Source organism: Xyrauchen texanus, chromosome 44 (genome assembly GCF_025860055.1).
Source record: "Xyrauchen texanus isolate HMW12.3.18 chromosome 44, RBS_HiC_50CHRs, whole genome shotgun sequence".
In the NCBI taxonomy this organism is placed as follows: domain Eukaryota; kingdom Metazoa; phylum Chordata; class Actinopteri; order Cypriniformes; family Catostomidae; genus Xyrauchen; species Xyrauchen texanus.
The window spans coordinates 11,736,954-11,760,461 of NC_068319.1; the positions used below are offsets into that span (position 1 = coordinate 11,736,954).

The 23,508-nt window shown below is 35.9% G+C and overlaps 3 protein-coding genes across 5 annotated transcripts in view; all 3 read right to left on the minus strand.

Annotated features, from left to right (window-relative positions):
- Positions 1-194: 194 nt before the first annotated feature.
- LOC127636825 (52 kDa repressor of the inhibitor of the protein kinase-like) lies at positions 195-6,399 on the minus strand. Its single transcript, XM_052117577.1, has 5 exons — positions 6,173-6,399; positions 5,520-5,640; positions 4,286-4,372; positions 3,075-3,114; positions 195-2,948 (listed from the first exon to the last, which is right to left on the minus strand). Exons 1-5 carry the CDS (start codon positions 6,259-6,261, stop codon positions 1,054-1,056), a joined length of 2,232 nt encoding a protein of 743 aa, XP_051973537.1. The 5' UTR covers positions 6,262-6,399; the 3' UTR covers positions 195-1,053.
- A 214-nt stretch (positions 6,400-6,613) lies between these two features.
- On the minus strand, positions 6,614-12,217 carry LOC127636898 (cytoskeleton-associated protein 2-like). Of its 2 annotated transcripts, none has more exons than XM_052117690.1 (7): positions 12,066-12,217; positions 11,210-11,259; positions 10,249-11,066; positions 9,634-9,949; positions 9,488-9,545; positions 9,092-9,317; positions 6,614-7,586 (listed from the first exon to the last, which is right to left on the minus strand). In XM_052117690.1, exons 2-7 carry the CDS (start codon positions 11,228-11,230, stop codon positions 7,298-7,300), a joined length of 1,728 nt encoding a protein of 575 aa, XP_051973650.1. In that variant the 5' UTR covers positions 11,231-11,259; positions 12,066-12,217; the 3' UTR covers positions 6,614-7,297. The 2 variants fall into 2 exon arrangements, with proteins under 2 accessions (XP_051973650.1, XP_051973648.1); XM_052117688.1 differs by having other exon boundaries at positions 9,479-9,545.
- Positions 12,218-17,485: 5,268 nt separating this feature from the next.
- Positions 17,486-23,508, minus strand: part of LOC127636808 (LHFPL tetraspan subfamily member 6 protein-like) — a 40,790-nt gene continuing 34,767 nt past the window's right edge. For both annotated transcript variants that reach the window (XM_052117552.1, XM_052117551.1), the window contains 2 exons: positions 20,887-20,985; positions 17,486-18,555 (listed from right to left, as the gene is read on the minus strand). In XM_052117552.1, coding sequence (XP_051973512.1) covers positions 18,437-18,555; positions 20,887-20,985 — 218 coding nt within the window. In that variant the 3' untranslated portion in view covers positions 17,486-18,436. The remainder of the gene's footprint in view (positions 18,556-20,886; positions 20,986-23,508) is intronic.

The following is a 23,508-nucleotide window of genomic DNA, read 5'->3' on the forward strand; positions in this document are numbered from 1 at the left end:
TAATGCAGCAATCACATTCACAGTCCTCAGGGTGTCTCAATACTCCAAAATGCATTTGATGTATGGAAATAATAGTGTTTAGGAAATGTAATATTCATATAAAAGTGATGTCTGTGTGCACATACAGTAAACATATAATAATAATGCATGTACATACACAGAAATAAAGATCAAAGTTATTTATTTTACCAGAGAATTGATTTAATATTGAATGACACCAGTAATATACACATTTATTTTTGCAAAAATGTATCAAAGATAGCTAAATATGATAAGACATAGTATTAGAAAAAGCATGCAACATAATATTAAACATTTGAAGACACATTGATGAAGTTTGTAATTAAAAGTTTTTTTGCAAATCAATTCAAACGTAACACTTTTAAGAACACTAGAGGGACAGTAAGACAAAGCTCAAGTCAACAATTATAACTTCTCATCATACTGCTATACTCGATCAACCACAACATTAAAACCACCTGCCTAATATTGTGTAGGTCCCCCCTCGTGCCACCAAAACAGCACCAACCCACATCTCAGAATAGCATTCTGAGATGATATTCCTCTTACCACAATTGTACAGAATGGTTATCCGATTTAGAGTAGCTGTTCTGTCAGCTCAAACCAATACGGCCATTCTCTGTTGGCCTCTCTCATTAACAAGGTGTTTTCATCCACAAAACTGCTGCTCATAGAATGTTTTTTTTTTTTGGAACCATTATGAGTAAATTCTAAAAACTGTTGTGCGTGAAAATCCCAGGTGATCAGCAGTTACAGAAATACTGACCCATATCTGCATTATTTTATGCACTGCAGCCAAACGATTGGCTGATTAAATAAATGCATTGATTATTTTTGGTGCCAGAAGGGCTGGTTAGAGTATTTCTGTAACTGCTGATCTCCTTGGATTTTCACACTCACAAAATTCTGTAGAACTTACTCCGAATGGTGCCAAAAACAAAAAACATCCAGTAATCTGCAGTTCTGCAATATTAGGCATGTGGTTTTAATGTTGTGGCTGATCGGTGTATATTAGCCTACTGAATCATGCAATCAGTCATGTTTCTCAGTTGGCTCACTATCTGGATACATTTTCAGGTATGTCTCCACCATGATGTCCAAATCATGCTGAATGCCACAGTTAATATTAACCAGGGCCAGACTCTTATTTCTGTGATGCACAGGTGTATCTTCAAGGTATGCTTTCAGCCTCTGCTTTGCAGTGCTGTATTGGCTATTTGTCAAAGCAAAGACAGGCAGGTTGTACAAGACTTTCAGTAGAACACAAACATTGGGAAAGAACTTCACATCGGACAGCTGAAGTGTCTCATAGATGGTAGATGGCAGTACAACATCTTTAGTGCCATGTTTCCATTTAATCTTCCAGCAGTGCAACTCTGCAGGAAAGTTGTCTGGGTTTGGCAGGTCATTCTTATAAATGTCTGCAGTGGTCTCCTCTGCCGTGTTGAACTTCAGCTGCCCCATGATGGCAGGGACCAATGATAAGGACTTCAAGGCCTTCAGATGATTTACAGAAAAAAGGTCAGACAACTCCTTGATGACATGGGTGACTACGGGAATGGTGACGTGTTCTTTGAAGTAGGCATCGGGTTGGATTTCGTCACCAGAAGTTGGTCGTTTTCTGAAGTACAGCCTGGGTATTTTTACTGGTATTTCAAGTGCTGCAGCCAGGTTGACAGCCTCTTCGAACCAGAATTCATGGTAGACCTCAACATTCTCAAACACTTCATTTAGTGAATGCAGAACAGCAGTTAGGCTGCTAGATGCAAAGAAGACCTCATTCGTTTGCCCTTGAAGATTCTTGCCAAAGGCTCTGGTGAAGGACAAGGTGTTTTTCAACACAACTAACGTCATAACAAATTCAAAATCAGCCAGTGCCTCTGATATGACAAAGGCATTGTGTGCCACTTTATTGCTCCATTTGTGATCTTCATTGTCATGGACACTATCCATACAGAGCAGGAGAGACTCCAGAAGGTCAACGGCCACTTCGAATGTATCATGCTGCTCTGTCCATTTGGAGTAACATGCCTCCTTGAGAACGTTGGTTTTCTCATCATTTCCTTGGTAGTAGATCAAAATGGCATTTTCCAATTGATTCTGCAATAAGGGCGATTTACTGAAAAATACATCCAACTTTTTCAGCGTAGACATGACAAGATGCACTCCTGTGAAGTTCATACTGTTTGCCAAGCAGATGTTTAGAGAGCTATTGGAGCTGGGGGTGAGGACCGCTAGTGGGTGTAACTCAGAGATTCTGGCTGCCACTGCTTTGACCTTCATACCTGACACACCAGAGCACAAATATGCCAGTCCTCTGCAATACTGCATGTCCAGGCCACATTTCTCTGTCACTTCAGATATAAGCCTCTCGGTTATGGCCTCCGCTTCACCTTCAAAAAGCAAGAACCCAATAAATGCTTCCTGAAGGCAGTTGCTCTTGTCCACAAAGCGTGCAAACAATGGGAGATGGCTTTCTCTGACGATCTCAACCAGGTTATCAAAAACCAATGAGAAGAAACGACCCTCTGTAATTTCAGTTAAAAGCTCTTGATGGACACATTTATCACTCACTTCCAGTATCTGCTCTAACTGAGTAGAAGAGCAGTACTCGTTTACGGCTGACATCTCAAACTTCTTCCTGAGAAATTCATCACCTGCATTGATGCGGTACTCCAACAGTGCCTGGAAGTTGCTGGGAGTGAAGCTTTTGCTTTCTGGCTCTTTTTCAGGGTGCCCATGCAGAGGGATGTTCTGCGTGCCCATCATCACAACAATATCAAACAGAGACTTGAGAGACTCTTTGTTCAGCATGTCTTCATCATAAGTCTGGGGGCCACTCTCAGCCGCATCACCATTGTTACTTTCACTGATCTCTTGGGTCGTAGTCTCATAATTAACATTGGCTTCCTCAGCTTGGGACTCCGCTGAGAACAGAGTGAAAATATGATTTACAAAAAAGAACGTAGTGCATGCAAAGGAAAAATATTGTACTGAAAAAGGCAAGTTCTGAATCATAACACACAACAACAAAATCACAAAAAACTACTCACTTTTACTCTTCTTTGCTCCAGGGGCATCATTATTTTCTGTCTGTTAAAAACATACCAAATTCTTTAACCACTCACATTCGGTATTTAAACAGAAATAAAAGCATAGTAAACATGAAAATTATGTTTTCAATGATGTCCCTTGTGACTCTTGTGTCATTCCAAACCTGTATGACTTTCTATATTCTGTGGACACAAAAGGGGATGTTAAGGCAGAACGTTATCTTCAGTCACCATTCAATTTTTTTCAAAATAAAAAAATGTGACTAAGGCTGTCAGTCTCAGGCACTGCCTTTTCTGCTCCGCTGAAGAACAAAGTTCTACAGGGTAGGGATGCTCTGATACTATTTTTGGAGACTGAGTACGCATACCAATACTTATTTTTTGATGCTCGACAAAACAGAATTACAGATACTTGATATTTGTTTTATTTTTTGTAATGTTGCAGTATTCAATGCTCTTAAGATTTCAAGGCTTGCAGATGTTTGTTTTTTATATAGTACTGCCATATAGTCATGCTACTATGCTAATGACTAAACTTTATAAGTTTTTCTAAAACTTTTTTTTATAATTTGCATCAGAACATGTTGTCTTTATGGACGAAATGGTCCCACACAGCACTCTTTGTAGCTGTATGCTTCATATTCCCCAATCTTTCAGACTAAGAGGAAGTGGTTAACTCATTAAAAAGCACCCTGGAGTGTACGTAACATGCCCTAATAAACCTATCAAATGTCCTCTTTTAAGAAGTTTCCTCTAAAAACAAGAATAATTTTCAACCAATAGTGTTAGCCGAACAAATTGTTTGGTGATTTCAATGAATGTGCAGCCAACTTCACATATTCACTTTTAAGAGTGTAGAACATGTAGACTGGTATTTATTTCATTAAATCGCAGCCTTTGCGGTTAAATAATCACACTAGGACATATCACAATTTTAATTTGTGTGCTGAATTTCTACACTATGACATTTTTATGTCAGATGGTATTGTTCGTTTGTTTTTTTGTATTGGAACATTTTTACAAGTACATGTAAATGCAGTATCGGAACATCCCTAATACTGGGTTTGGAACAACATGAGGGTGAGCACATGATGACAGAATTTTCATTTTTGGTTGAACTATTCTTTTAAGCTGACTTTTAATTTAAAGAGACAGGCATAATAAACACAGAATAACAACTCATAGATTCAACTATACAGAGCAACACTTACTTTCTTACTTTTCTTCGACCGTTTACTGCAGGGATCGTCAAATATAGTTGGTATCGCATTATTCTTCAGTACCGTCCTGAAAGGGCTCTGGATCAAAATAATGTGCAATACACAAAGTCAGAGATTTTGACATTTTTAATTATAGATCAGCAGATGGCATGACATGTCAAGGCAGTGTTAAAGAGGTTATACTCAGGGTTGGGGAGTAACGGGATACATGTAACGGAATTACGCATTTAAAATACAAAATATAAGTAACTGTATTCCACTACAGTTACAATTTAAATCATTGGTAATTAGAATGCAGTTACATTAAAAAAGTATTTTGATTACTGTAATGTAAAACATTTATACATATAAATGATGCGATCCAAAGTGAATTTGGACAGCGATGAAACACTTTCTGATGATGTGTTACATTCATACAAGCAGACAGGGAAGTTTGAAGTAAGTTTGGAGCAGAAGAAATAGAAATAAACCTTGTGTAAATTATCAGATTTACGCTAAGCTAAAATGCTAATTCTAGCCATTTTACATGCACATGTTACCAGACACGATCATGTTTTTTTATCAAGAACATTCACGTTGGATCATAATTTAGTAAGACCTTTGATATTAGGGCAAAAATCATATTCTTGATAATATTTCCTGTACAAATATCTAAATATCCCTAAAACAACATCAATTAGTAACAACACTGCATAAGATATTTAGGTTTTCACAGAATGTATTTTTAAAATGTGTATTTTGTCTTGCTGCACTGGCAGAATTTTTATAATCAAAACAAGTGAAAAAAAAATCAACCAGTGCTGAAGAAGTAATCCAAAGTATTCAGAATACGTTACTGACCTTGAGTAATCTAATGAAATACGTTACAAATTACATTTTACAACATGTATTCTGTAATCTGAAGTTGAATACATTTCAAAAGTAACCCTCTCAACCATGGCTATACTTCAAATTTTGTATGGATTTTCTATAAAAATTTCTTTCAAATGAAAGAAATGGTATGATAATTCATACAAGGCATATAAAATAGACCTAATGCAAAGACATTATACACTTTTAAGTGTCACTATAGTGTCCAAATATATTTTGAGGCCTCTGTATACACACATTTTTACCTAAAACCTTGATGTTGAAAAGTTAATGCTCATGTTATTTACAAACTTCCTAGATAATAAATAACTGAGCATGAAATGGATTACACGAAAAGAGTAATAACATAACTTACAGGTTTGAATAGCAGGTTTGGTTCAAAGTGCCTGGCACACAGTCTGTGGTATCTGTTTAGATGTTCAGGTGATTTGTCTTTAAGGTCGAACCGATTGCAGTTTTCCACCCATTTCTTACATCTAGAGAGTAAAAAACCCCAGACATTATGGCAATTAAAGACACTGAAATGCTGATACTGTGATAATTGTATATGTGCAATGCATGCATGTGATCTGTGCAAAGCATGCATTTGTGTTCCTTGTGTGTACGGTGTATTATTGTCTATAGTGATGTATTGTATGCTGTACAGTATAATGTAGAATCTAGATCAAACGAATCTAATCTAGATTAGTCTGTCTATCAGCTATACGAGTAGACATTTTACAGTCAAGTAGGATTTATAGATATAATTAATAACTTTAACTTCCGATAAACGTTGTAATACCGAGTTGAGCTAGCAAACAAACTTATCTTGTTCGTACAACATTAAAGCAAAGCAAGAATGGGCAGCTTGCTAAACAACTCCCAGCTCTATACTAGTACCATAAGTAGCATTTAGTCAGTATTGAATATCTGCGTGTGTGTCTGTAATATATACTTAATGTTGAATATATACTATATTCAACTTTGTCAGCAACCAGAGAGCTAACTGGCGTAAGCTTGAAATTGTACCTCTCCGGGTCCCGTGGAAACCTGAAGAAAGCCAGCACCGAGGTCGTGCTGTTCCTGAAGCAGTTCTGCGCCGAGCAGAGATTAGGCATCGTGCGTTCACTCGTTGAATCTCAATAGCGAATCGCTGGAATGATATTCCGCGCAAAAAAAGATTCAAAAATGTACTTTTAGCGTCTAATAAATTGGTAAATTGATCGGCACGCTAGTGCTTTGTGTGGTCTGGAGGAGAAGCGCCATCCCACAATGCTTCGCTCGAGCATCGTGAGTTCAAAACATCAACCAATCAGAGTGCGTTTAGAAGAAACTGGCGCTAATTTGAAATGACACGTTTGAAAACATATATCGATTTTTAGTGAGCAAGGTTGACATACAGGAAATCTAAATAAATATTTAGCCTACATTACGTTGTAAAAAAAAAAAATAGTCGGATGAAACGTTGCACTTAAATACTTTTATTAAGATTTATGTCAGTACATTGAACAAGATTATAGTTGAAGCATGTTTCAGTAACGTTCTATGTTTTATTAAACAGCAAATGCTGAATCTTGCCTTTAAAAAGGCATGGTTCAAAGTGAGGGGATTCATTCAATAATTTGATAAAATGCTGAATGACTTTACTGTATTTTCAGAAAACACATCTAATAGTGAAAAATTACAAAATACAGAACAACAAACAATTTCAGCACTGACAGACATTTTGAACATCAGAATAAACACTTTGGTTTGTTCATGCTTTTGATACACATCTCTTCTAAACAAACCCATGAGTCCTACTATTAAAAACAGTGTTGCTCATAAAATATTTGTTACCTTTCTTCAGGTTTACACAACGAATCAAAATAATTCAAAATATTAACTTTTATACATGCACACTGCATGAGTACACAAAGATAGCTTTCAGCCTTACGTTAGCGTAGTTGAGCACAAATTATTGCTCTCAAAATAATAAATCTACCATTGCAGTTAACGAAGATTAATCCATGTAGCAGCCCAATGCAAGAAACATTCAAATATTAAATCATTTATAGTGTCACATAGAATATTGAAAATGTAAGTGTTAAGTACGCTATAAAAGTCCAAACTTCAGGTTCACCATTTGAAACTGACAACCTTTCTTTACAATCTTTAGCTGCATTCTTTAGCCAAGTCTCCAGGCTGATCAGGGAGGTCTTCCAGCAGAGCTGGGTTTTTTCTATAGATGTATGCATTTGTGTCTGCATCTTCTAGCTGCACCAGCTCAGCTAGTGAGGAGACACAAGTGTCGTGGTCGTTCAGCATATTTGGCAGACGAGAGGACTTGCGATGGATTCGTGTTGATCTTCGCACAGGTGTGAGGAACTTCAGGTCTTTGATGGTGCTTTTGCGTCGTGAGCCACTCCCTGGTGCCGTTTCGCATTCTATTTTCTTCTTCACACTAACAGCACAGAGGAAACAATATGTAAATATAATATTAAAATTGTAATACTAAAATTTTAGCCAAGTTTTACTTAAGCACATTTCAGAACATACAGTTAAAAGGTACAGGTCATCCAAAAAAGAAATTTCTGTCATTATTTACTCACCCTCATGTTGCTCCAAACTAGGGATGTCCTGATACTGGTATTGGGTCTGATACTACGCTCATGTACTAGTAAAAATGTTCTGTTAACAATCTGACGTACGAATTTCATACCGCAAAAATTCAGCGCACAAATTGAAATCACTTTGTCAGTGTGATTATTTACTCGCAAAGGCTGTGATTTAATGAGATAAATATATAGTTTGCATGTGAGGTGCGCTTCAAATGTTAGTGCTTGTGAATGTGTGTAGCCGTTGTTGTACAGATTTAAAATGCTCATACCTTTTAGAAATCCTTGGCTCATCCACGGAAAACACCATCATTAGCATTGCGTACTTTGTAGCAGGCGCAAACAGACTACGTTTATTATTAAATAGCAGCCTTTTGCGGTTTAATAATCACGGAGTCACATAGCGGCTGGCATCATAAAGAACACTTCAAAATCTTATCTCTCTGGTCGCAGTCAGTTCGTTAAATTGAAAATTTCCGTTCACAGTGCTCTCCAGTTACTACTGGTGTTCCACAGGGATCTGTCTTGGGACCTTTACTATTTATAATATATCTTCTACCTCTTGGCAATATTTGTAGAAATTTGGAATTCACTTTCACTGCTATGCTGATGACACACAGCTCTATATTTCCACCAAACCAAATTCTTCTCTCCCACCGTCTTCCCTTCATAACGGTTTACTTGAAATACAATCATGGTTTTCTTGTAACTCTCTCAAACTCAATAGTAATAAAACTGAGGTTCTACTTGTAGGTACCAAGTCGAATCTTGCCAAATCGAAAGGTTTTGCTCTGACTATTGACAATTCCACTGTACTTCCCTGTCTGAAAGTTAAGAGTCTGGGTGTCATTCTGGATAGCACGCTTTCTTTTGAAGCACTTTTGTAAATAATATTACCTGGTCTGCTTATTTCCACTTGCGCAACATAAATCGTCTTCGCCCCTCCCTCTCAATTCACAGCACTACCACTCTCATACATGCCCTGGGGTCACATCCCGCTTGGTTTATTGTAATTCCCTTTTATTTGGTCTACCACAAAAACTTCAGTATAAATTACAACGAGTTGCTCTCTGTTTCTATACAGCTGCTCGGCTGTTTAGAACCTTTTACTTCTGAACGAATAAGAAGTTCTCAAGTATATAGAGGCGTTTAGTCATAATGACTGCCTCAATCACCATTCACTTTAATAGAATAAAAAAAAAAAAAAAAAAAAAAAAAGAGAAGCCATGAAAAGTGAATGGAGAACAAGTGTGTATAACATCTCCCTTTGTGTTCCACAGATGTTTGGAACAATTATGACAGAATTTTCATTTTTGGGTGAATCATCTCTTTAAATACCCCTACTACTTACCTTTGCAAATATGGAGTTGTTTTCACATTGTACTTCACAATGGATGCACCTTCCATCTCTGGAGGTGTAGAGATTATCTCATCTTCACTGTCCTCATAATCTTCGTTCTTTATGACAGCCTCTTTAGTGTCTTCCGTAACATCACTATCTGAGTCTTCCTTTTCCTCCAGAATTTCATACACTTTGTCAGTTTCATGTTCCTCCACTTGCACTTCCATTCTTTTCCCTGCCAAAAGAACAGATTTGTCAATCTCATTTGTACATTTAGAGGGGTAAAAATATATTACCAAACACAAGATAAGTCATACAACTCAAGAATTACAACGTTCGTATTTTATTCTTGTATTTATTTCACAATAATTGCATAACATTTTGGATAAGACTTGCCATCTTTACATGATGAGGGTGTTTCCATTTCCAATGCATCCAATTTATCACACAAGTTGAGCACCAACTGCATTTTGAAGAGAAGTGGAAATGCATTTAATGTCAATAAATAAGTATGTGCAAAAGCAATAAATAAACTTCAGTATCACTCTTACCGATTCCATCCTTATCTCCGGGTCAACCGGCAGCTCCATATCACTGTTGTCAAGAAAATCTAGTGTGGTATTCATAATATCACTTTTTTTGCTAGAGTGCACTGCTCTGTTATCTGGAATCTCAATATCCTCCATTTGAATGTTCATCTTCATTTCAGGGGATGGTTTTACAGCGTCAGCCTGGGAAACATTGGTGGCTTTTGGTCCAGTTTTAGGCTGCGGGTCTGGTTTTCTTAAATGGGTTGCCAACTTTTCTGAGATAGGAGGCCTCTTTAGGGCCTTTCCTTTAGATGCAAGCCACTCTGCAAGCTTTGCTCTGACAAGATAATTAAAATTATACATTAGGCACTGACATAAATATATCTTAAACAATGTGACCTACTAGAAACAAACTGAAAAGAGAAAATGCTTTTATTACAAACCATTTCTGAAATGTAATAATTTGGATGTTGACCAAAACGTTTTGGATATTTTATGGAGCAGGTCACAAATCCTCTGGCACCAGATTGATATTCAGACTAAATTAGCTTAAACTGGCTATAATACAAACAATTTACTTTTAAATTGTTTAGGTATTACATGGGTGAAGCTTTCCCAAGTGTGTAATAAACTTACCTTCTCTCTTCAGTGGTCTCCATTTGCACTCTGTAATGGCTGACCTTGTTTGAGATAGGCCTGCAGACTTTCTGTTCCGTGGTGGTAATAGCAGCTTTGGGTTTACCTCCCTGTACCCCTCTCTCGTTCTTCTTTAATGGGAAGGGTTTGCTGATGGCCGAGCGCCCTGTAGCTAGAGGGACTGGCCTGGAAGGAATGCACGCTCTGTCTCCTGCTTGGGAGATTTTTGAAGGTATCCGTTTTTGGGAAACAAACCTCTGGACTGGTATTTCAGTGACATGGAGTGGAACATCAGAGACAGATTTTGCTCTAGACAACAAAGCGGAGTTGATTCTGAGTCTAGCGGAACCTGGCAGAGCAGTAACAGACTTGGACTGGATTTTAGGCAATACAGTTTTAGGTCTGGTCACATCTGGCTTTGAAATCACTCTCTTTTCTGTGGTCTTCACATCACCAATGGGTTTCCGGAAACAATCTATTTTAGAGCGAACCATACGGCCCTTATAGGTACCAGGTTTGGACTTCTGAAGTGCAGTAGAAGGTGATTTTTTTACTTCTTCCACAAGCTTCCGGTGTCTTACATACTGCTGGGTACGGAAGGCCTGGCTAAGTGTGCTCCTCTTGGCAGGATCAGCATCATTAGTTTTGCTCTTTGGTCTAACATCCTTATTCTTCAAACTTTTTCCAGAATTATCCTCCTCAAGATCATTCTTGGATTGAAGGGGTACCGATTTACTTAACAATTTTTGTTTTGATACGATACTGTTGATGACTTGTTTTTTGGGTCCACCAACTGGTTTGGTGTTTTCTTTGTTACTCTAAATCGAAATCATTAAAGAGCATGGTTAAACAACATTCCATGAATGCAGATATAGATATTTTCTTGATGTAAATGTGAGAATGTATTATTTAATTTTTTTTAAATCTAGTGCCCTACTTTGTCAGCAAATTAAATTATTACCTTTCTCACCACTTGCTCCATTTCTCTCTTCAATGATTATGATGATCTCCCTGCATGACATAAGATTATATAAGGTTATCATTACCTTACAAAAAGATCAAACCACAAGCACTTTATGGACAGACTTTTTGATAAATAAATGTCTATAACTTTCCATGGTTTCTCCAGTTATTCCTGATTTCTGAATAGCAATTCAATTTTTTTTTTTAATAGAGATTACACTCACAAGGAGAATATTTTAGAGCTGATCAGGACTATAAAATCTAATGTAATCAGTACAGCAATCATATCTATTTTAATATCGATTACTTTTATTGATTTTCCATGAGCATAGGAACATGTAATCTTCAAATTCCAATGAAATGCATTTAGTTGTCAAATTATAGTAACATTAGGCTAAACCAGTACGGTTTAGGAATGAAACGTTACACTAAGCAATCAGTTTTGTTTAACAGAGATTTAATTTATAAATGTTTACAGACGTAAAAACGCTTGTATTTGTGTTTAATTAAAAGCAACTGCCAAATACAACTATATGTATATATCGCCTAATGTGCAAGACAGCAGATCTCATGAGGAGCTGTTTGGACAGAACGCTTTATTGCGCTAAAAACAACAAGACGAACAGAGAAAAACGCAGGTGTCTCGAGGCGCGTTTTTAAGAAATATTTTTTTTTTTTGACACGGGGTCTAAAAACGCGGAGCTCGATTGGCATAGACGTTTATCAGATGTTTACATAGAAAATTATTTTATTTTTTTAAACACGTTAGCCTATTACACTACACGCCCCATATGATGGCATGGACCAGAAAAAGAAAGCTGTTAATGACGGTTGGAAAAGTAACGTCTACGTACCTTAATAGTGGGGTTCTTAAAACTGTTGTGTAACCCAAATGTAAAAATCTCAGTTTAACGCTGAATTTGTAGCACGGCGAACGATTTTCCCAAACAATCAGACAGCGTACAGCATGCTTTCCAGCTTCAAACTGATTGGAATTTACCGCGGATTGGTGAGGACCGTTTGTGAGTCACTCCTTTCGACTAATCGTATTGTCTGGTTCTAAACACGTGATTAAAACCGGACTGGCTCCACCTCCTTTACTCAAAACTGGGCGATGCACTTTTTGAACCAAAATACAATTCCTTTCATAACTGTTTAGTGTTTGGTTTAAAAAGGACTTCTGAATTCTGCCGTTGTACATTCCATTCTGGTGACATTGAATTTGGGTTCTATATGATAGTTAGCTGTTGTTAGGTGTGAGAGAAAACATTGGATCAAAAACATTGGACTGAAATGTTGGGGTATATAGTTTTAGTCCACTTTGAAGTTTCACGCAGTAATTGTCCCCTAATTTATATATATATATATATATATATATATATATATATATATATATATATATATATATATATATATATATATATAATGTTTCAAAATTACTGTTCATTTCTTTAGAGTAAAACTTGAGTTGGAAAATTACTCAGTGAAACTTCATATATATATATATATATATATATATATATATATATATATATATATATATATATATATATATATATATATATACACACACACACACACACACACACACATATGACCAGTCATGTGAGATGAACAGTTATATCAGTAACCGTATAAAAGCTCGTTTATTCTGCATGGAGCAGGCGAGCTTCATGGGGGCAGTATTATTTAGCAGAGATGGGTGACAGCCACTTCTATTAAAATTAATTGGAGAAATTGGAACACTCAAACGCGCCCAGCTGTCAATGTCGAAAGGAAGTCCCGCCTTACAGTTAAAAGCGCCAATCACCGATTATATACTAACATCGTCTTTCAATAAACATTAGAACGCCTATGTGCATTAGCAAGCCGGTAATTTATTTATTTTTTTGCGTAAAATTAGGAAAATAATCACAATGTATGATACCAGTATTGTCATATTTTATTGCTCATATGAAATATGTTCTTTGATCGTAATCTTGGCAAACCGTTTTGGTCTTTCTCATTCAAATAGATGGGAGCTGTAATGACTGGAAATAGCCTCCAGAGAGCGTCCCATACATGGCCGACAGTGGTCATGTAAACACTACATCCATCTGAACACTAGCCTACTATTTTAAACTCAGTAACTGCCCTGTTATTGGACACTTTCTTGATTTAAATGAATTCTGGTTTACAGTACATATTGAATTTCTACTATTACGTAAATGTTTATAATGTTGGTTTTTTTTGTTACCTTATGTGTAAATACGGCCTGTGGTAAACATTAACATTACTTGACGATACGTGGATGTTTTGTTTTACAACATAAATTACACAAATCCATACCTCAAATGAGAATTTTGAAGTCGCCATGAATGAAAAAATAGTATGTCTTTTTAGTAATGATTAGTATTTAGTAATTGAATAGTTTGGTTGAATAGTATTCAATACTGCTTTAAATTTACATTTATGGCATAGCTGTGTGTAATTAATGTTGTAGAACAAAACATCCACTTATCGTCAAGTAATGTTTACTACAGGCCTTGTTTTACACATAAGTTAAAAAGAGGAAACCCATGGAGAATTCACTTCTGGGTTTTTGGACTACAAGCTGAACAGCACTATGGCATTGGTAACTGCAAACTACTGTTTGAATAATGCAGCATCCAGGTCACTAGGCCAGTGTAAGCCAATGTCAGCCACTTCAACACTTCAAAAAAATGACTGAGTGAACCTTTAAAACTTAAATTAAATAAAAATAATGAAGAAGAAGAATGCTGGATGAAAACAAAGAATCAGATTCAACGATTCAAACAAACAATTCAGAAACAGAGAGAGAGTGAGAGAGAGAGAGAGAGAGAGAGAGAGAGAGAGAGAGAGAGAGAGAGAGAGAGAGAGAAACGATCCCTCAAATTTCGGACACACCTAAATTCAAGTTCCCCTAACACACTGCAACATGAAGCCCTTAAAACCCAAGAGCTGAAGCCTAAAACCAGTCCCTTTTGTCAGCTGGCTCTGAAACTCACAAACCCACTAACAACTAACAAACACCAGTTTCAGACCAGCACTGCTGAACAAAACCAGATCAGAATAAACCAAATCATAAAAGAAAGCAAAAATCCATGTTTGGACCATTGGGAAAATGAAAGTAAAAACCAAAGCAAATTGGAATCGGGCCCTAAACAGAACATATAATCTGGCAGAATATCTGCACACTGTAAGAGATCCAAAACAGAGACGGATCCTTACCAAATACAGACTCAGTGATCACAGTCTGAACATAGAAAAAGGCCAGACACAGACAAACATGGCTTCCAAAGGAAGAACGAGTCTGTGCTCACTGTGACACTTGTGAGGTCGAGACAGAGCCACATTTTCTCCTTCACTGTGAGAAATTTACAGAGTTGAGAGAGAAATACCTCCACAAACTCTCAAACCTCATGCCACAGTTTTCCAGTTTGGCAGAAACAGATCAGATGCTGGTGTTACTGGGGGAGGACCATCATGCATCAGTTGCAGCTAAATACATTTTCGAGATGCACCTCCCCAGAAACCAATTACTGCCTTAATGTACTTCAGTCATAGTACTTTTGTTAACTTATGTTCATAATGTCCTGTTAAATGCACATTTTATTTTATATTGTGTAGTGTATATTGTTATTATAGTTTTTATTTGATTTGATTCATTACCTGGCACCTTATTTGAATTCTATTGTTATTGTTATTTGTTACTATTTTATCATTATTATTTGTCTTGTCATTATCTGTTTTGTGTTTTAATTCTTTGGCAATATTGTATGTAAACACAATCATGCCAATAAAGTACTTTAAAATTGAAAATTTAAAGAGAGCGAGAGAGAGAGAGAGAGAGAGAGAGAGAGAGAGAGCGAGAGAGAGAGAGTGAGTGGTAGTCCCATTATATCCCATATACAAGGTGTTCTGAACCATTATCAGGCTATTTATGTAAATAAGTATAGCCATTTGAGACGGTTGTAAAAAGGCACACTTGCAGAGTAACAATGTACATTGCCAGTTGAACGCTTGATCACAACCATCTCAGCCATCTTGAGAATCCCTTTTAGAACAGAACCCTCTGACCTTGATTGATGTGTTATTCTGAATTATCTGCCAAAATAGCACTCAAAACAGGCCTCTTCCTGTTCTATTGGGGAAAGCGGATAACAAATCACATTGAGCCACTAGGTGGGAGCAGATTCCACATGTTCAGAGAATTCCGTGTTCTCAAAGTGCCGTTCGAAGATTATTAGATACCAATTTCAAACAGAATGTATGCAAAATGTTTCTTCATTTCCGTGTGATAATGAGTAAATGAGGAGCTTATAACTGTCTGGCTTTTACATCAACTGTGCTGATCTCAAAACTGTGCTGATCTTCCCTTGGGGGTTCCACTTTAATCTGATTTTGAATTCACGACACATTCTGCTGACTGCATAATTATGTGAGGCTTGTCACACATATGCAGTAATTTTTTTATTGTTAATTAGGACTTTTATTATTCTAAATGAATAAGACAACTAGTTGTATTCTTGTGTACTAGTACACTGTAAATAAAATAAAGTGGGCACCAACAAGTGAAAGTTATTGGATAGCCAAAGGACATCAGAAACAATCCCAAATTATGAAATAAAATTTGTGTTGTGCACGATAAGACTTAAATTGGTCATTCTAACATTTAATTCTTAAAGGAATATTTTGGGTTCAGTTCAAGGTAAAGGGATAGTTCATCCAAAAATGAAAATTCTCTCATAATTTACTCACACTCATCCCAGATGTGTATGACATTCTTCTGCTGAACATAAACAAAGATAATATTTTAGCCCTGTAGTTCCATACAATGCAAGTGAATGGTGACCAACAGTTTGAAGCTCAAAAATGCATATAAAATCAGCATAAAAGTAATACATTAGAATCCAGTGGTTAAACTCTATATTCAGAAGCAATATGAAAGGTTTGAGTGAGAAACAGATCAATACTTAGGTCAAGTTTACGTTTTTACCATAAATTATCTTCCCTTCCCAGTAGGTGGCAATATGCACAAATAATGCAAATAGCCAAAAACAAAAGATCTTGAATGTGAAAGTGGAGATTTATAGTAAAAAAGGACTTAAATATTAATCTGTTTCAACATTTGGATGGATTTAACCACTGGAGTCTTATGGATTAATTGTATGTGATTTTTGGAGCTACAAATTCTGATCACCATTCACTTGCACTGTAACGACCAACAGAGCTAAGATCCATCCATCCATCCATCTGCTAAAAGAAGAAAGTCTTAAACATCTGAGGTGGCATGAGGGCGAGTAAATGATGAGAGAATTTTCATTTTGGGTGAACTATACCTTGAAATTTTCTTGTAAAAATCTTTGTTTGTATTCGGTAGAAGAAAGTCATACACATCTGGGATGGCATCCATTCAAAATTGCATATAATTATACACATATTAGGTTATTAAGCAATTTTATCACACTAAAATCATGTAAACATGCATAATGTGTATGTCTTGTGGCTATAATTCTGAAACTGTGTGTATTTGAACATTTATGGATTTGCCTCCATTTTTATACATAGAGACAGCTTGCTTCCCCTGAAGTCCACCAGATTCTACTTGGGGGGACTTTGCAAAGCAATATATCAGTCAAAACACCACCATATGTGACATTGATTTTCTTTTTTCTTTCAATTTACTAGGAGTTTCCACCACTAGCCTGTTCTTCATTCTGACAAGTTTAATGTAATCAAAGCCTAGAGGGAAACTGAATCAACTTCTTCACTCAATAAAGTGTTAAACAAGGGCACAGTTGGATGAAATACCGTCATCGTCAGTAAACGTTCATCTTCTTCAGGCAGGATCAAATATGCATTTCTTTCCTAAAACAACAGCTAACTGCAGTGTGTGTGTGTGAGTTTGCTGATAGCTCTAAATGGGAACAGCAGATTGGCAATAATGTTTGATCAGCTTTTACATCTGCCCGCAGTGTGGATCCCTGCAGATAATGAGGTTTCACATTCCACAAGCAACCACTTCAGCACTGCATCACCCTGTCGGAAATTAACACTAGGCAATTCATCATTTCAAAAGAGAAACATACACTCAAGTTAAAATACACAGCTCATGCACATTATTATGGATGATATTATTTTAGTCTCTGTAAAAGTTGTGTAGGGTTTAAATATTTGACACTGAAAAATACAAAAATAAAACAAATCAAAACAGACATTTTTAAATATAATTATTTTATTTTATTTTATTTTATATATAATTAAAGATCCCATGAAATCACTTTCAAGCAGAGTTTTCTGCCCTGTGCTGACATTTCCTATTGAAACAGGAAGTTTGTGCTTGTTCCTTAAAAAATAGCCAATAGCCTTTAGTTACATCACAGACACGAACCATGATTTGCTACTTGCTGGAAAGTTGCAGGGGAAGGGACATTCTCATTCTAGAGAGCATTTAATAAAATAAAAAAAAAGAAAATAAAAATATCTGCATAGTGCAGATAGTGTTTATGTTTATGCTTAACAACTATGACTATTATTGTTCAAACAACTGTACTTATTTACAATTGCAGTGAAATATAATGGACTTTAATTCATCTGTTATATAAAAGTGTCAAATTCTACAATACCAAACAAAATATTATATCGAAGACAGTATATTGTCAAACATACATTATGATTTTTGATAATACACAATCCATTTGAGATGTATATTATTGCAGCTGAGATATTTAAGGCAATAACATGTCAGCAAGAGAATATGAATGAATGCACAATATAGAATAGGTGTTTATAATACACAAAAACACATACTGTACCAAAACACAACAATTTAAGCAACCACAATGAATACTGCACTTACACTTACACAATAAAAAAGCAACAGATATATGGAGAGTAAAACAATTGGTCCATTTTGAACACACTACTCCCTTCTGAACGTCAATAGCTCACTTTAATACCATGAATACTTAACATATTCCTTTTTAATTGTACTGGCACACACATTGGATGCAAAAGGTCCCAATGCAAGGTGAAAGTTTAGTCATAGGATTCTCAAGTGGTCACTGCTGTGGGAGGGTCAAAAGTCCAGTCATATAATGCCTCCTTGTAATATCTGCTATGCGTTTGGAAAGCGCACTGAATGTAGAATTTCACTCAAACTGAATCATGCTCACATGTGGTGTTTATAGTTTCCTCTACTGGTAATTTTTCATCTTCTTGTTTAGTAAGGGTAATGCTTCTGTTTCTTTCCTGCAAAACATGCCATCCATGTGCACAACAACATGGCCACCATGGCCCCAACCCCGGTGCAGTAATATGCCCATCCGATCTCACAAGAACCTGAAAGAGACACAATAATGCAGTTACTAAATGTATTACCAAAAACACAAACAGACTATGCTTGTGTAATAAAGTAAAATATAAATGTGCAAGTCTCTCTGTCAGGGTTGGGCAAAATTAGGAATGTAATGAATTGGCTCACTTTCAATAGATGAGTAAGCATTATTACAATATTTTATGTGTTTATGTACTACTGTAAAAAAGAATTATTTTTTAATGAAGCATTTGGTACCCATTCACAAAACAAAGCTGAAATATTCTTCTGAAAATCTTCATTTGTGTTCTGTAGAAGGAAAGTCATCCACATCTGGATATAAATGATGAGAGAAATTTGGGTGAACTATCCCTTTAAGCATTTTTGAAATTCAGAACCAGTGACCACATTTACATGCATGTGTTCTGAAACATCATGTAAATAAGAATGTCAATTTCCTTATGCTGTTTAAGGGATAAAGAGAAAGTGGTTTATCACACGTAGGTTTCTCCCAGAGAAAGCGAGAGATGTGGCCACTTAAAGAGAGGGTCCTCCCTGCTGACTGTAAATACACTGTTTTAATAATGCTTAAACACAATACAGACAGGACTGAATTGAATTGATTTATTTATTAAATTTAATTAAATTGTCATAGCCATTTGTGATTTAATTATCACACAATGTCATATCACAATTTTATTTTAATTAATTGTACAGCCCTAATATAAATGTGTGTGTTAAATTAATATATACTTTATTAATGACTGTTAAGTCCACTCTACAGTAATAATAAAAAAAAAAAATTCATTAAAATGTGAATATGCATGCGCATTAAAACATCCACTGAATCACTAAAATCCAATACACATGGGATTAGATCCATTACATCATCGCACTATAGTCTGCAGCGAGGAGTACTTGATGTAAACACATACGCGGCATTCTAACAGGTTTTTGAGGAGTGCGCATGTGCGTGAAGAAGCAGTGAGAAGGCACGAAACCCATGTGAATTCAGCACAGAATTCTATTGTGCAAACCTCTATGAAAACATTTGGTGAGTAAACTAGTTTAAACCCACATTAAACAGTGCAGCATTCCGAACAGCATTGACGAGATAAATAGTAGCACAGATATAATTATTACTTTTCACATTCTAGCTCCCTTTACAGAATGATCATGTATTTATTATAGTAACAATAACATCATTAACTATAGTATTTTATGCAGAAATATATTCATAATAAATATGATCAGTTTACTGCTATTAAATATAAAATAGGCTATAGCTATCATTCATTTTTGTTACAACTATGGCCATTTCTAAATGTTCATGTATTTAAGTTTCACAATTTGTATTAGAAATAATTTTACATCTAACCATGGTGGTGACAATCCATGCTTGGTTTTACCTGTGGTTACCATGGTCTGGTTAACCACTGTTTAAGAAAGAAAATGGTACATTTTCTTAAGGGCAAATGCAAAACAGATTTAAGGGCTTTAAGGTCTGGACCTTAGTGAATTATGGACAATGCTAATATTCCTTCTGTGTAAAATCTGTTTTCTTCCAATGCTCTCTGATTGAAGAAAAATATAACCGTTTTGTTTGCCTTAAAATTTCTAAGAGATGACTGAACTTGAATCAACCATAACCTGATGAAAGGAGTTCCAATTTAGTTGCACTGTCAGAATAGTTTAGCCCTATAAAAAACAAGGAGTTAACTTTGTACTTTTTTATAGATGGTATAGATAATCTTCCTGTTGTTAATACCAGTAAATGTACATATGTGTACCAACAAAAAATCATCACCTTACTGTCGAATGAGCATTTCAGTGGGGCAAAATATACAATATGACTGGTAATTGGACATATTTTTGTAATATAATTATAATATTACTTTAATTATTGTTTCTGTTTTAAAATGGTTTATATGCCACAGAACTAAACCCCCCCACGGGTGCTATCAAAAGAAGTGCTGGTGCCACCAACTGTAGAACTTGGTGGCACTGGTGCCACTGCTCTCAAATGTTAGTCTGGAGCCCTGCCATGTTTGTTATTTACACAAGTGTTGCGTTGTTCTAGAGGACGCTGCTTACTGCCTGAGCTGCAAGAGTGGTTGACTGGTGTCCATTTAAACATACTTACTTAAAGCATCTTTAATTTAATAATTCTTCCTGTTTGCTTCCTTAAATCATATCAAGTGAAGAAATTAATTAATGAATCAGTATTCTCAAATCACTTCTAAATTCCATTTGAATTGTATTTCTTTGTATTCAAATTTGGCATCCTATTTGCAACCTCATCTCAAATTCAGCAATTGAATTGCAATTTAAAAGGCAGTTTTATGTCCATGACATACCAAGATCAAATTGGTCGGAACTGTTGCCACAGGTTTGTTTGACCTCTTCACTGTCCCACCCTAATGGGTACAGGGCACATCCTGATCCAATCAGCAAACCTGCAAAGAGAGACACATTATGAGGGGCACAAGAAAAATGGAATAAATGACAGAGAGCTCAGGCAGTTTCCTGCTGTGTGAGGAGGAGAGTGCTATCTCCTAAACAATAGATGAAAAACAGCACCACATAATTTCACTTTTTATCATACATTCTCATACGTGTAATAATCTGTTATTTGTTTTACTGAGAACAATGCAGGTCATTAGCTAATATTTCCCCCGACAGCTGACACAGATACTACATCACAAACAAATGCAAACACACACCTCTACACAGATGATAAAACACAAATCTTGTTTTCATCTGAGCTCAAGGCCCAAACAGCCATGACAATATTATATATGTAATGAATGTAGCAAGTGCTTATGGTTATGAGCAAGATTCTTGGGAATTCTTTCATATTTTCTATTTTATGTTCTTACAAATGGTAGCAGAAATAAACAGGCATGTAATTATCACCAGAAGAATTATGGTTTAATTATGGCATCTCTTCACTACAGGGCACTAAATCCCTTATAGAATGTTCTAAGCAACAACAACAACTAAAAAGGATGGTAAACAATGTACTTCTTTAGTAGTATCTATTGGTTGACATTTGGTCTGTTTTATTGGGTAAAAAAACCTAGGGTAGATGGAGGGAGTTATGACTAGAAGAGTTACTCTGTCATTATGTCCAGCTGTCGATTTGTCAAAATGTTTCAAGGGGGATAGTTCAATTTGGTTTAATACTGTTTTGAAAAACTTTAAATTGTCATGTGGTGTGACCAAGTCAAAAGTATTATAATAGTTTCTTTGAACCTTGAATACATGACATTATAAACAACTTAATCATTAATTTCCAAAAGGTTTTCAAACACATTTTCAAGGTAATTAGTTTTATATAAATTCAAACAATATATATATATATATATATATATATATATATATATATATATATATATATATATATATATATATATATATATATAAATAAATAAATAAAAGTAATGGTCAATGTGGCCACCAGCTGCATTAAGTACTGCAGTGTATATTCTCCTCATGGACTGCACCAGATTTGCCACTTCCACCAAGGCACTTACCAAGTTCCTGGACATTTCTTTTTCATTTTTGAAAGTGCACAAAACTTTTGAAAACTTGCATTACCTTCAGTGGCGTAAGTTTCATGTGAACACTAGGAAGGCCAAGTCAACTCCTCACTTAAGTCCAACATACCTGCTTGTCAGTGTTTTCAGAAATCCAGCATCTTTTAGCCATAGAGAGAGAGAGAACTTGCACACTCAAGGTTGCCAGATTGCGTACTGAAGAGTCACAATATTTCCAAACTGTACAAGTGTCAAGATCTAATTGGGGGATTTTACCTATTTAAATCTGGCAACCCAAAAGGCCTATCAAAAAGGTGTATTTCCCTTTTTTGAAGCCATTCTGAAGTGGATTTCCTTCAATCTTTAGGGTCATTGTTGACTGTAACCCTAAGAATCCTAAACAAAAATGTTAGTGTAGAGCCCTATATGTATATGAGGTAATGCTCAGTTTGCCCTGTGTTTAGTTAGAATAACTGAGTCAGGTTCTCTGGGTATGCAATCATCAAGCTGCCTGGGCTGAGACGTTTTTGGTAATGACAGGACAGAACATCTAACACTAGGGACACACCCACAATATCATACAAGCTCTGGCTGATCGAGGATTGTTTTATTTTTGGAAAAAAGCTCTTTCAGGTGCACATATATTTTGAGTGATATACTGCATGTAGTAATATTTTGATTGACTATACTATAATAATACTATTCTTTTTATACCTACTGTTTACTAAAGATGTTTTTGACATATTACTATTGAATTAACATTTTCTAAAGGCATCACATATGTCAAAGCTGAAATTCTTTGACATTAAATGCCTTGATTCCAGGGCATAGGCCTGAGGTCCAGCACAAGTAATTCTGTTTTTGTCTTTACAATTCTTCAGATGCCTCCTTTTGCCCCTCCACTTTCTGAAAAATCCATTATATTGTGTCAGGCACTTATAAAAATTACATTCTGCTTCAGAGTTCAAAAAGCTTTTTGCAGTAAAAATGGAGAGGAAATGCTGTTAAGTGTTTATGTTCTGTCACTCTTCTGTTTCTCAGAAGCAATCGAAAAAGTTTGATTAGTTATATCAAATGAGTATCGGTGAGTTGATTGCGTCAGTTATTATGTATGTATGAGTATGTGTGTGCGTGTACAGTTTTCTGCAGAGTTATGCAGAAATGAACTCCTGCAGATTGCAATTTCACACACATTTCGCCCTGACATTTGCTTTTGCAGGGTTGGAAAGTGATAAAATATGCATGCAGGTGTTGGCCAAGTGAAGTTTTTAACAGGGTCCTAGAGTTCTTAGTACAGCAGTTATTCTTAATATTTGAGACAATAGAAAGATTGCTGCAATAATGTGAAAGAAAGATATTTACATCACCGAAAAAGTGAGAAACATATTGATGACGATAAATTTAACAGGAGAAACAGAGGGCTATTCAGACAATAATAAA